The 12,315-nt window shown below is 51.9% G+C and overlaps 6 protein-coding genes across 6 annotated transcripts; 4 read left to right on the top strand and 2 right to left on the bottom strand.

The window, feature by feature from the left end:
• Positions 1-694: 694 nt before the first annotated feature.
• On the top strand, positions 695-1,164 carry AAFC00_004187 (uncharacterized protein; the record flags this gene model as incomplete). Its single annotated transcript, XM_069343784.1, has 2 exons — positions 695-1,076; positions 1,133-1,164. The coding sequence occupies 2 exons, from the start codon at positions 695-697 to the stop codon at positions 1,162-1,164; spliced, it is 414 nt and encodes a 137-aa protein (XP_069202334.1).
• Positions 1,165-2,832: 1,668 nt separating this feature from the next.
• On the top strand, positions 2,833-4,331 carry AAFC00_004186 (uncharacterized protein; the record flags this gene model as incomplete). The annotated part of the gene is made up of 4 exons (XM_069343783.1): positions 2,833-3,149; positions 3,265-3,467; positions 3,613-3,913; positions 3,974-4,331. 4 exons carry the CDS (start codon positions 2,833-2,835, stop codon positions 4,329-4,331), a joined length of 1,179 nt encoding a protein of 392 aa, XP_069202333.1.
• A 650-nt stretch (positions 4,332-4,981) lies between these two features.
• AAFC00_004185 (uncharacterized protein) lies at positions 4,982-6,130 on the top strand (the record flags this gene model as incomplete). The annotated part of the gene is made up of 2 exons (XM_069343781.1): positions 4,982-5,464; positions 5,543-6,130. The coding sequence occupies 2 exons, from the start codon at positions 4,982-4,984 to the stop codon at positions 6,128-6,130; spliced, it is 1,071 nt and encodes a 356-aa protein (XP_069202332.1).
• A 450-nt stretch (positions 6,131-6,580) lies between these two features.
• AAFC00_004184 (uncharacterized protein) lies at positions 6,581-7,636 on the bottom strand (the record flags this gene model as incomplete). Its single annotated transcript, XM_069343780.1, has 1 exon — positions 6,581-7,636. The coding sequence occupies one exon, from the start codon at positions 7,634-7,636 to the stop codon at positions 6,581-6,583; it is 1,056 nt and encodes a 351-aa protein (XP_069202331.1).
• A 299-nt stretch (positions 7,637-7,935) lies between these two features.
• On the bottom strand, positions 7,936-9,315 carry AAFC00_004183 (uncharacterized protein; the record flags this gene model as incomplete). Its single annotated transcript, XM_069343779.1, has 1 exon — positions 7,936-9,315. One exon carries the CDS (start codon positions 9,313-9,315, stop codon positions 7,936-7,938), a length of 1,380 nt encoding a protein of 459 aa, XP_069202330.1.
• Positions 9,316-9,535: 220 nt separating this feature from the next.
• Positions 9,536-11,467, top strand: AAFC00_004182 (uncharacterized protein; the record flags this gene model as incomplete). Its single annotated transcript, XM_069343778.1, has 1 exon — positions 9,536-11,467. One exon carries the CDS (start codon positions 9,536-9,538, stop codon positions 11,465-11,467), a length of 1,932 nt encoding a protein of 643 aa, XP_069202329.1.
• Positions 11,468-12,315: the final 848 nt, after the last annotated feature.

Raw genomic sequence — 12,315 nt, 5'->3', positions numbered from 1 at the left:
CTAGGCAGCTCCCACGTCATGAGCGCGTCCGCGCATGACTCATTATGGACAGAGCGTCGTCGGATATCTGAGTAGAGCACTTTCACATGCGTTTCCATCATACAAAGACGCCAAAACCTGCCTCTCAGAGCTCCAAGCAATGTTCGGTTGTTGTCACCCCTGGCGCGAAAGCGTTTGCGAGAGTAGCCGACAACATTTCGTTTCAACGTCTGTTGCGCATTTCCTTATCATATATGCCGGAAGTAGAGCGACGTTGATTGATGGGAAATATGATAGCAACAATATCGAGACACAACCATACTCCGGGTGCGACGCAGGATCGCCAGCGAGCAAGTGATTTGACACGATCATTCGCTTATACAAGCGTGGGATGATCGGAGAGCTGCGATTGGCACTGATCAAGTGTCACTAGAGAAACAGGACCCTGACACATGCACGCGCGGAAAGCAGCCCACTTTCACATGCATCTTCAATCTTTTTTGACGGTTCAACGGCAATGTAGTATTTTGGGCTCAACACATTCCAAGCGCTTATCTGCAATGGAATCACATCATGAACAGGACGGGTCCAGTATAGATAGCCTTGGGCTCCCGCTGTCCACTCAGGGTTTGACAAACTTCATACATGTTGCCCTCCATCTCAGATCACATCTCTTGTCCAATCACTGTAATTGCAAGGTAGAGAGATCCGAAAGATGGCGACCATCTCCCACGGATGCGTTGGCAAGAATGCCGTCAACCAGAGTGCAGTGTCAGAAGACGATGCTTCGCTTTCCTTGATATATTCTTTTCTTCCGCCAGTCGTCCGGCGATCCATGCCCAAAGTAAAATCACTGCGCCGTTCTTTCAACACATACAGGTCATTTGGCGGCTACTCGACCGGCTCGAGCATAGACTACGTAGATTCCGGCAGCGCTACTCCACCACCGGCCTACCATGAAACGTTGGCTCCGCTGACATCAGCGCTTTGCGATGATGAGGATGCTAGCACAGAAGAGTCGACACCTTGCTCCAGCAAGCGTTCCTCCTTTATAGAGAACGAGCAGACCGGTATCCAGTGGAAGTACGCCAGTCAAGGCAAGTAGGAGACCATGACAGACAACACAGATACAGTCGACTAACCGAGTGACCAGGATTGAATTTACTATCACTTTCTGCACAGTAGTCCTCATTGCCTACCTCAGACCCCTCGTTCAGTCGGCAACTCTACATAGATGCCGCGACATATGTGCTGCGCGGAATGCCGGAGGATTTGACCGAAGAAGAACTGATTAGTCTGCGTGTAGCAGCACCTGAAGATTTGATTCGACCTCAAACGCCAGTAGACGACCAGCTGGTCCCAAGAGCCGAACCGCAAGACCTGGAGCGAACACCACAAGCAGCTCGCGAGCCGACAGTGCTACATCGAATCATATCCACGAGCGTCTTCCAGCTCTTCATCATTTTCTCCTTTCTCTGGCCCTACATCCAGGTCTTTGCGCGTAATGCATACGAGTACGAGAGACAACATCACATCTCCGAACGCTTCGCAACATCAACGTGGTCGACAGCGAACGCCATCAGCAAGCGCACGGTATCCACCGCGAACATGGTCTGCACCTGGAACAACGGCCAGGTGGGCGAAATGGTCGAGGCGGTCGTGACGTGGTGGATACAGGGAGTCGCCGGGGGTCTCTGCGAGGGCGTGGGTGAGGGCATGGAGGTTCTGGGCCTGAAGCCGACCTCCGTGCAGGTGCAGCCTCAACGCAAGCGCGTTGCCGGCAGACGACAGCAATAGCAGCAACAGTGACGGGCTGGCTGCACCACGTGTGTGCATGTGTGAGCGCGTGCACATCATGCATGTTGGCGAAATCATCTACAGGTGGTGTCTTTGCTCGTGCATTACACAAACGTACGGCCTCTGCGACTTGTTCCCAGCGTTTTGCGTTTGCTTTTCTTGCATTTGGGTCGGATCGAGTGTTTTCTTTCGGGTCAGATATATCCTCACGTTGTCGTGTTTCGACTTCTCGGCTTTTGTTTCTGTTAGATGCCCATTATAGCGACATATACACTCACGACTAACTAGACGAGTTGCAATCCGCACCAGCGAAATAGCAAATTACAATACATTCAGTACACACACCTAACCCCAATCTTTATTGCAACGAGTTATAACGCATAGACCGATCTCTTCCCGACCCACCCAGCCGCTATTTTGTAGGACTACTTATAGCCTACAGGCGCATGCAAGGAAAGCAGTAGTGTACTGTACTCCATGCTACAGCAGTACAATGAAGTAGATGAATATCCACCCGAAACGGGAGAACGGATCAACGAAGGGAAGCATCAAGCAAGAGAGCGGGGCTGAACTAGAGTACCTTAGTGGAATCCTTCGAGTTCCCACCTCTTGGATCCTTCCACTCTGCAAGACACTATCGACGTCGAGTCAGGCGATACATGGGCGCCCCTCTTCTACTTCTTATGTTTGTTATCCGGAGTAGTGGGTTAGTGAGTCAAGTTGTAGGTGTTTGAAATTGTTATAGTAGTGTTCAGTATTGTCCTGTTGCTTGGAGCACTTGAGCGCTGGAGATTCGTTTTCTCTTCCTGCGCGTAGAAGGAAGACTATCTACTCGATACCGGTGTGGAAGCTAGCAATGTGGGTTGCCTGATTGTTGGAGAACGGAGGTTCTTGACATATCTGTGGCGGTGCATACTCTCCTACCTAGGTACCTTACTCTACCTTTACTCTCGTATCTTGATCGTGTACTGGAAATCATTGCACGAGATCTTTAAGAGGATCCAGTGACTTGGTTTTGACTGTTACTATTGTTACTAAAAAGAAAAGTTCGACACTATGCCGCACGCAACTCCAGCATCAACATCTGCAACAGCAGCATCATCATCATCATCGCCAAAAACAGACGCGACAAACAAAGCCATCGAATACGTCTGCAGCACCTCATTCCACCAATCCCTCGTGATTCCACCAACAGATCTGCACGATGCTCCCCTGCGCGTGACTTATTCTACCACGACGGATTTCAACGATGGGTCTTCGACGACGGTGCCCACGATCTTGTACTGCTCACCTATGGCTGGATCGAGATACATGGTGCTTGAACTGGATCATGCTGCGCGGAAAGCTGGTGTGAGGGTTATTTTTGTTGATAGGTGAGAGATCCTTTGTTTTGTTTTATATGTTTCTTGTTACTTGATCGGGTTCGAGTTCCAGATGCGTGACAATAGATCTGTCAAGCTGCATACTTTACCTATACTGACATTCTAGACCTGGGTTCGGAGGCTCGACTCCCGTGCCGCTCAAACACAGAGTGGATGCTTGGATAGAAGTGGTGCCTGCGGTGTTAGCGAAACTGGGAGTCAAGCACGTCTCACTTGTTGCGCACAGTGCAGGGGTCATTTATCTGTTGAACACCTTGATGAGACTGCCGCAGATAATTGGTCCTGACAGACCTTTCGCTGCGATGCTAGGTGGGTCTATTCTTACTTCATCATGTTCGGTTCGAGAAAGTAGCAATCGCCGTAGTCTCCTGCTGTGGCGATGATGCTTGCGAGGAACTCGCCTTGTGATGAACATGCCAACGTGGTGAGAAAACTGACTTGTGTCCATCTCTAGCTCCCTGGGTTCATCCCACACATTCTTCGGCCGGCCTGCTAGGGGTTGCGTCCAAGTTACCCCAGTCATGGGTTAGTAATACTGGTGGCCTTCAGACCTTTATAGGAGACAACATCATCCCGAGCATGGGACATAGCAGTGGCGTCTTCGCGAGCCTGACGAGTGTCTTCAAGAATGACAGTAGCTCAGCGACCGAGATAGAGAAGGCCAGAGAAATCAGTCAGACATATGGAATGAGTCCCGAAGTCAGGAAAGAGGTAGAGAGACTGCAATTGCTCTATTTCAGGGAAGAAGATAGAAGGTGCGTCTATGGAAATGCTCTGTTTAGAGGTGAGCAGACTGCTAATGACCGTTACAACAGCGGGATAAGCCAGGAGGCCATGCTTTGCCTCAAGAAAGGTGAAAGCCCGTGGGGGGTCTGTGATGATTACCCTACCTATATCACAAGGCTTGTGGAACAACTGCAAGTCCAGCAGGCAGCGAGAACAGAAGATTCACCTGCCAAAAAGCTGAGGGTTATGGCCTTGTTCGCGCAGTCCGACTTGTTGATTGGCAAAGGCGGACAAAAGTATTTCGAAGATTGCTGGAGGAACAGCGTCACTGACGGTATGATCGAATTCGAGTCGGTCTTGGTGCCGGGCACGAATCACGACACGATTTTCTTACCGACAAACGAAGGGATCGGTCGGGTGTTTAGCAGACTAGAGGAGATGACTTGACGTGCGAGATGGATGATCAAACGACGGAGATTGAGGATGATGTGCGATCGTCATGCAGACAATGGTTCTAGATTCGCACGATGTCTCATGCAGGTGTGGAAGATCTTAACAAGTGTCGTCGTCGTGGCTTGTCTAGAACCTCGAGCGTGCTTTGAAGACTACAGACACAACAACAGATGACAACGCACACATGCATTTAGCAGAACAACTTGCAAAAGTCATGAGCAACGATGACTCTGTCTCTCTGGTGAATCACCCCATTTGATGACTTGACCGATGACTTGACCGCATGACGGCTAAGTAGCTAGCGTAGCGTCGCTAATAGAAGCAGAAGCGAGATAGACGTTTCCCCACATTTGAGATCACCTCAGGGTCACCTTCCCTCCCCGATAACGTCGGGATCCCCCAAAGTGCAGGAGCAGCATCGCCACATATCTCTCTCTGATCATTGATATTAATGTTCTTTTATTCTACTTGACTTGAGCAGAACAGTCACAGTATGCGATAGAAGCTATCGAAGCCCGCTCTGTTCTAGCTTCAACCTCTCTCCTCCCTCTCTTTCCCTCTATTACTCCATCCCATACCTCTATACCGCTGCCACATTTCTCTCCTCCTCCTCAATAACAACAACAACATCATCCACGAACACCATGCGAGACCCTTTCATAGTACCGGCGCCAGAGTGGGTGATCAAGGCAACAACTCCCATAGCAGAGCGCCTCGCCCTGCCCACTCTGCCCTTCCACATTCATGAGATCTTCCTGGCCTTCTGCATGTACCAGACAATCCACTCGTACATCTCGCCCGCTCTGTCTCGGCTCTTCGTGCCGCAGCGCTACGCCGCCTTCAACAAACGCACGCGTATCAACTGGGATGTCCACACTGTGTCCCTGACGCAGTCGCTCATTGTCAACAGCGTCGCGCTGTATCTGATCTTCTACGACGAGGAGAGGAAGAACATGAACTGGGCGGGCAGGATATGGGGATACGATGGCGCGAGTGGAATGCTGCAAGGACTCGCCGGTGGATACTTCATTTGGGATCTGATCATCACCATTAGGTGGCTTGACATTTTCGGTGTCGGCATGTTGATGCACGCCATTTCTGCCGTCACCGTCTTTTCCCTGGGATTCGTAAGTTTCTTTCTGTGATAGAACCGCCATGTCGAGCAACGCGTATGGAGAGCTGATCTTTTGTGCAAACACTTACAGCGTCCCTTCCTCAACTACTACGGCCCCGTCTTCGTGCTCTACGAGCTCTCCTCTCCAGCCCTGAACATGCACTGGTTCATGGACAAACTGCAGCTGACCGGCTCCATCTACCAACTCATAAACGGAATCATCCTGATCAGCACCTTTTTCTTCTGCCGCCTGGTATGGGGCAGCATCAACTCAGTCTACGTCTTCACAGACATCTGGCACGCGATGCAACACACGGGACTCGGCGACGACATGATGCCTCTGTCGCCCGACAGCGTGCCTGTCTTCGCCGACGCTACGGGAGTCATGCAGTTCGCCGGCCGCAGGGAACTCCCCGTCTGGCTGGCGCTGAGCTATCTGGCCTCGAACATTGTGCTTAACGTTCTCAACTACTATTGGTTCTACAAGATGATCCAGACGCTGCGGAGCAGGTTCGAGCCGCCTCTGGGCACGAAGAGAGCGGAGAGCAAGAGCAAGAGCGCGGAAACCAAGCAGGAGATTCTGAACGAGGAGCCGCTGGTTCAAAAGGGCGTGTTTGACGACGGCCGCAAGACGCTTGAGATCCAGGGCCGTGAGCTCAGGAGTAGAAGACGCGGGTGATTGCGCAGGCCCAGTTTCGCCACACTTTTCCCTGGCCGCAAATCTGTGCTATTCTTTCCTTTCACCTCTCCCTTTTTCCAGGGGCATAATCGGCATAGATGTATGTAAGCGACTGTTCATCTCGGCAGGGGTTGACGTTGGACACTTCTGTCAAGCTGAAGAGAAAGAAGAAGAAGAGGAAGAAGAAGAAGAGTAGGACACGACTTTTCGCAGGTTGTTGGTTATATATATACGTGTTCTAGCTCCGAATAATACTTGCTTGTTACTTATCCAAATGGAGACATTCTTCCCTGCTTGGGAATGGACTCGGTCATAGAATACAATACACATATGCATGGGTGTCGGTATTTGCCAATTGTCAATCTCTCGTCTCGACTCGAAAAGGACAGGAATGATCGTATCCGCTCACGCCTCAGTCCTCGTGTTTGCCATCAACACAAACGGAGAAGACTAGAAAATGGCAATGGCTCCCGGCGGACTGCCGACCCCACCCTTGACATGCAGCGGCGCACTAGTCAAGAAAAAGCTCCACCTGCCTTCCTTCTCACACACCTGACTCAGCGTCTCGAGATCCCACATCTCGCCGATCGGCGTGCCCCACTGCACAAGCAACCACTCGTGCAAGCACCACCCGGCCTCGAACGGCGGCGGCCACGCTTCGAACGCCACGGTGTCGCCCGCCACGGCGGAGAAGTGGTTGTCGTACAGCCAGCGGACCGTGTCCTCGTTGTTCTGCACGCCGATGGCGGTGTTGTTGTCGCGGGTGCCGCGCTTGCGCTCTTCGCTGTTCGAGTAGTTGTGCCAGCGCACGTAGCCCGAGCGAACGATCAGGATGTCGGCGGGGCGGGGCTCGAGGCCTTGGTATTTCATTGTTTCGATCAGTTCGGAGACCGGGATCTCGTGGCGGGTCACGGGCGACGGGGGGTTGCCGTGTTTGTGCTCGTACCAACGTAGCCAGTCGACGAGGATGCCGCGGCCGACGATGCCGCCTCGTTCACACCAGTTGTGAGTGCCGTTTGTCGTCGTCTTGAGGGCTTCGGAGTGTTCGAGACCGTTGTAGTACATGCGAGTCTTTTGATGAGCGAAATGCTTGAGACTGTCCCATTGGCTGCCTGACTGGGTGTTGATATGAAGTTCATCGTCCAGGGCATAGATTCCACTTTCGGTATGATCGAGGATTTTCTGGCCAAACTCCTTCCGATTGAATCCAGGAAACTGGACGTTCTCCAGAGGCCAATCGAGCTGTACGTGCCGGCCTGTCTTGATCTCCTTGGCTGCAGATTGGACAACGGGAGGAGTCAGCAGATTGATTGTGCCGACTTCGTCCTTTTTGCCACTGTCATTGTCGAACAGACCCCAGCAACAGCCCTGAGGTTGACCTTCGACTTTAGGGAGGTCGTCGAAGGCGGGGAAGATGACGGTTGGTGTGCCGGTTATGGTGGCTTTGAGGGCCTGGAGTCGATCACTAGCCATTTGAAGGGTGCTTCTTTCTTTGCCTTCTTTCATTGTTGAGAACAATTGGACCGAATCGATAGATATTGATCAAAAGTGCAACGAGGTCCAGTAGAGTTGTGGTCCTTCTTGTATGCCGATACCCCGCATCAAACCCCCCCACAGCGCGGGGTCCGAAGCGGAGAAGAAGCCGCTTTCGCTTCCATAAGGTATCTTATGAACTGCGAGTACCTTGGTATCAATGATGGTCTACCGATGGTTGGATTAGCTTCGCCCGAATGTACAGTCGTCTTTCTGGTTGGAACAGACACAACCGTGGCGAGTCGTCGAGTCAATCTCATGACTCTAGTGCTTCAATTCCACCAGAAGCTCATGCTGAAACTTGTGCTCAGACTCTCGATATAATGCCACCAACCTGTAGGAATGTACATGCACTCGCCTGGACCTAGGACGCCTTCAACAAAGCTAGCATTGTTGAAGAGCGGGTACTTGGCCTCGAATTCTGTTTTGCGACTGCTGATAGCTTCATCTGATGACTCCAGCGCCGGAGCAGACGATTCATGCAACAAGCTGCCATACAATATTCTCGCCAATGCTACATCGACATGCGATGTGTTCTCCATGTTGACGCCTGCTTCGTCAATTCCTCGCGGATAGAGGTTAGGGGTCTCTGACGGAGCATACAATCGTACATACTTGTACCCGACTACTTGACACAATATGTTGTGATATGGGTCCGTATGCATTGGACTGATGGTGCCTGCAGGTCCCAGCCATGCATTTCGTAGTGGCTCGTCCAGTCGGACAGTAGTCGTGGTCGACTGCACCGTCTCCGACCGCGGCGGATCTGTGTAGCAGTAGTCTGGAGTTCTCGTATCGGCGGCCAGGCTTGGTATCTGATCGAACAGATCGTGCTGAGCCAGATAACCAGTCTGTTTCTGCCTTGGCTGAAGGAGATAGTCCCGCATGTATTCACCGAACGTCATGATTTTCTGTGACCAACCTTCATCTGTGTAGCTACGGCCTAATTCAACAGGCACCAGACGACGGCCTCCAAGCGTCGACTCTAGCAGGTAAGATGGATCGCTCCAGAGGTGATTAGTGTCAGCGATTGCTGGCCAGTCATCTATGGCGTGAGACATGATAAGCGGCCCTCGACCGGCGTCAAGATGTGCTTGGAATGCTAGAAAGTCAGGTTTGACCTTGCGAGCGATTGTGTCTTGTGAAAGCACATGTGGAGGAGGCATAGGCAAATGAACAGGCTGATCAACAGTCTCAGGTAGAAATGCTTGCAGTGAATCAAAGATTTGATGAATCAGAGGTCGCCGACGTGGAGCACCTGTGAGAATGATGGCCATATCAAGAACATGTACGACATGGGTCATCCAATCGGTAGCATTGTCGACAGACTCGATTCCGCTCACTTCTGGCGTCTGAGATCCACTTCGTTTGCGCTTTAGTTGACGGAGAGGCAGAACAGCACGCTCGGAAGACAAGACAGACACAACCTTCCAGAGGCTTGCCTCCTCGTACAGTCGTCTCCAACATACCGATACTTCGGAGTACTTCCACGTGTGTAGTTTTACGTGCGCGAGCGAAAGTACATCGGATGGTCTTTTTTCTATGATGCGCAGTGGCGCCACACCACAGCCGTGTATGGGGTCATCGTCCTCTAGACCATGTATAGCCTGTCTGATGCCTTCGGCAAGAGCCAGACGGTCTTCATACGACATGATGCGTGTGACATGGTTAGTAGGTGTGTCATCGACTGTACTCGCAGATATATGCCCGGGCAGGTTCGTTCGGCTTCAAGAACCGCCGAGGCGGCGTTTGGTGCCGAAGCGATAAGATAAGAATTTGCCTTGTTTGCAGCAACTTTTCCGACGGATCAAATTATTATTGCAGGAAAGACATTTGCGCCTTTCCATACCACAACCATACGAAACATCAGAAATGGCGCAGGACAAGACGAAAAGCGCGCCAAAGGGAGTGGATAAATCGGCAGCAAGAGCTTGGCAAGGGCCGACGCCTGGCTTGTCAGAATGGATGCTGGATGCAATCTCCAGTATGGGCTTCCAGCGCATGACGCCCGTCCAGGCCAGTGCCATACCGCTGTTCATGGGAAACAAGGATGTCGTCGTCGAGGCTGTGACTGGAAGTGGAAAGACCCTCGCATTCTTGATACCGACCATTGAGCGGCTACTACGGCTGGAAGACCCGATCAAGAAGCACCACGTTGGCGCCATCATCATCTCCCCGACCAGAGAGTTGGCGACGCAGATACACTCGGTGTTACTATCATTACTCGCATACCACCCTCCGTCGTCTGCTGCAATGGCGGCCATAAAAGCGCAGGATGAGGATGTGCCCATGACTGATGGTGAAGAGGCTCCGCCCTTGCCCAAATTCCCCTCCTCCACCCCCAAGGTTGTGCCGCAACTACTTCTAGGAGGAAGCACAAAGGCGCAGCAAGACATATCCACCTTCCTCAAAACAAGCCCGAATATCTTGATCGGTACTCCAGGACGATTGCTAGAAGTCCTCTCTTCGCCGCACGTCCACTGTCCCCAGTCGTCCTTTGAGGCTCTGGTCATGGACGAGGCGGACAGGCTGCTCGATCTTGGCTTCAGTGACACGCTACAGAAGATCCTGTCGAGACTGCCCAAGCAACGCAGGACTGGACTCTTCAGTGCAAGTGTGTCTGAGGCTTTGGATCAACTGGTTCGCGTGGGTCTGCGCAATCCTGTGAGGATAGCGGTCAAAGTAAAGAGTGCTTCTGGAGCGCAGGACAAGCGCACCCCTGCCAGTCTACAGATGTCTTACCTTGTGACGAAACCGACGCTCAAGATCCCTGCGCTACGGCGATTACTCACTGATCTGCCCACTCCGCCCCAGAAGACCGTCCTCTACGTCTCGACTTGTGCCGCCGTTGACTACTGGCAGTATGTGATGCCATCATTAATACCAAGCGACTTCTCGGTCGTTCCCTTGCACGGAAAGCACCCGTCCAATGTCCGGAACAAGAATTTCAACAAGTTCGTCGACTCGATCTCGCCGTCAATACTGTTGACCACCGATGTTGCAGCGCGTGGACTAGATATCCCCCAGGTGGATTTGGTTGTCCAATTGGACCCACCTAGCGATCCCAAGACCTTCCTACATCGTTGTGGACGTGCCGGCCGCGCTGGGCGACGAGGACTGGCAGTCACCTTCCTGAACGAGGGCAAAGAGGAGGACTACATTGAGTTTCTGCGCATTCGACAAACACCCATATACCCACTCAGCACCCCGGCAATCAAACCTACGGAAAAAGCAGGTCAGGAAGCCACCCAGAAGATTCGAGACGTTGTTCTCAAGGACCGCTCTATCCACGACAAGGCGCAGAGGGCCTTCGTCAGTTGGGTGCAAGCATACAGCAAGCACGCGGCATCATCAATTTTCCGCAAGGAGGACATTGACTGGACCGAACAGGCCAACTCGTGGGGTCTGTTGAGGTTGCCTAAGATGCCCGAACTGAAGAACTTCACGGGAGACAAGCGATTGGGCCTTGACATTGATTTCGACACATATTCGTTCAAAGACAAGACGCGGGAAAAGCACAGGCTGGAGGAGATGGCCAAATACAAAGCGGAAAAGGAAAAGAACCCACGACCGACGAGGGAAAGCAAGACGAAAGAGGAGAGGCAGAAGGAGAAGGCATGGAGCGTCAAAAAGGACATCAAGGCCACGAGAGACATGCGACGAGAAAAGAAGCACAGCAAGCGCGAAGCAGAGCGGATAGCGGCCATGAACCCTGCCGAGTTGGAGAAGGAGATGGAGCTGCAGCGCATGATCGCCGCTGTCAAAGAAAAGGGCATCGAGGAGGAGTTTGAGGGATTCGACTGAAGTCTTGTTTTTGAGATGCAGTCTATGTTCGCTTCTTGTATACTGATACCCCACACCATGAGATATTCGAATCACTCGACAATGCACAGCTCGTCTGGACGCCGAAGCCATGATTCAACGCAGATGTTGTACACATTGCCTCGTGCTACCGATCCTGTGTCTCTCTGGATCATTCTCGCCGTGGCTCATCCTATGGTCGTCAACGGCAAGGGACATTTTTCTCTCTAAGGGGAAGGTGCGGTCGCGAAAACTTTTCATGACGAAGATTGCCATGACACCCCTCCTGCTCAGCCATGTTGCCATTCTCCTGCTCTGACTGCGGCACTTTGGCCTTTCAGTTCATGTTGCGATGCCCATTGAATATCCGTCAGACAGGACTCTTGCAGTAGATTTATCACACTATCGCTAACGACACACTATAACACGAGAGGGTTCGCTGTTCGACTATTTTTCGACTATTCGTCATATGGGGCAAGTCTATACTCAGCTAGGTATTTGGATATAAGTAGCCATTATGACACATCAACACCCCACGCCAAACGAACATCGTCTACCCGTCTCACCGAATCTCCAAGCAAATCTAGATGATGTACCAATACAGTACGGCATAAAGCCAATGCACCTGCCCTTGCCAGACTCGACATGTCCCTGCGAATGGTTCCGCGGGCCCTTCTCAACGCCCATCAGCCACGCTTTCTGTCCTATACCCAAGTGTCAAAAGGCCGACGGCGAACGATATGAGCATACACCAGGCCAATTTCTCGATTGGTCTGATAAATTGTTCAACAGACTGGGCAGCACGGACATTGATATCGTGAGAAATATCATTGTGCGAACGGTGCCAGTGT

Source organism: Neodothiora populina, assembly GCF_041146345.1.
Source record: "Neodothiora populina strain CPC 39397 chromosome Unknown canker_contig_17, whole genome shotgun sequence".
In the NCBI taxonomy this organism is placed as follows: domain Eukaryota; kingdom Fungi; phylum Ascomycota; class Dothideomycetes; order Dothideales; family Dothioraceae; genus Neodothiora; species Neodothiora populina.
The sequence above is the reverse complement of the archived record's forward strand: the minus strand, read 5'-3'. Positions and strand labels throughout refer to the sequence as shown.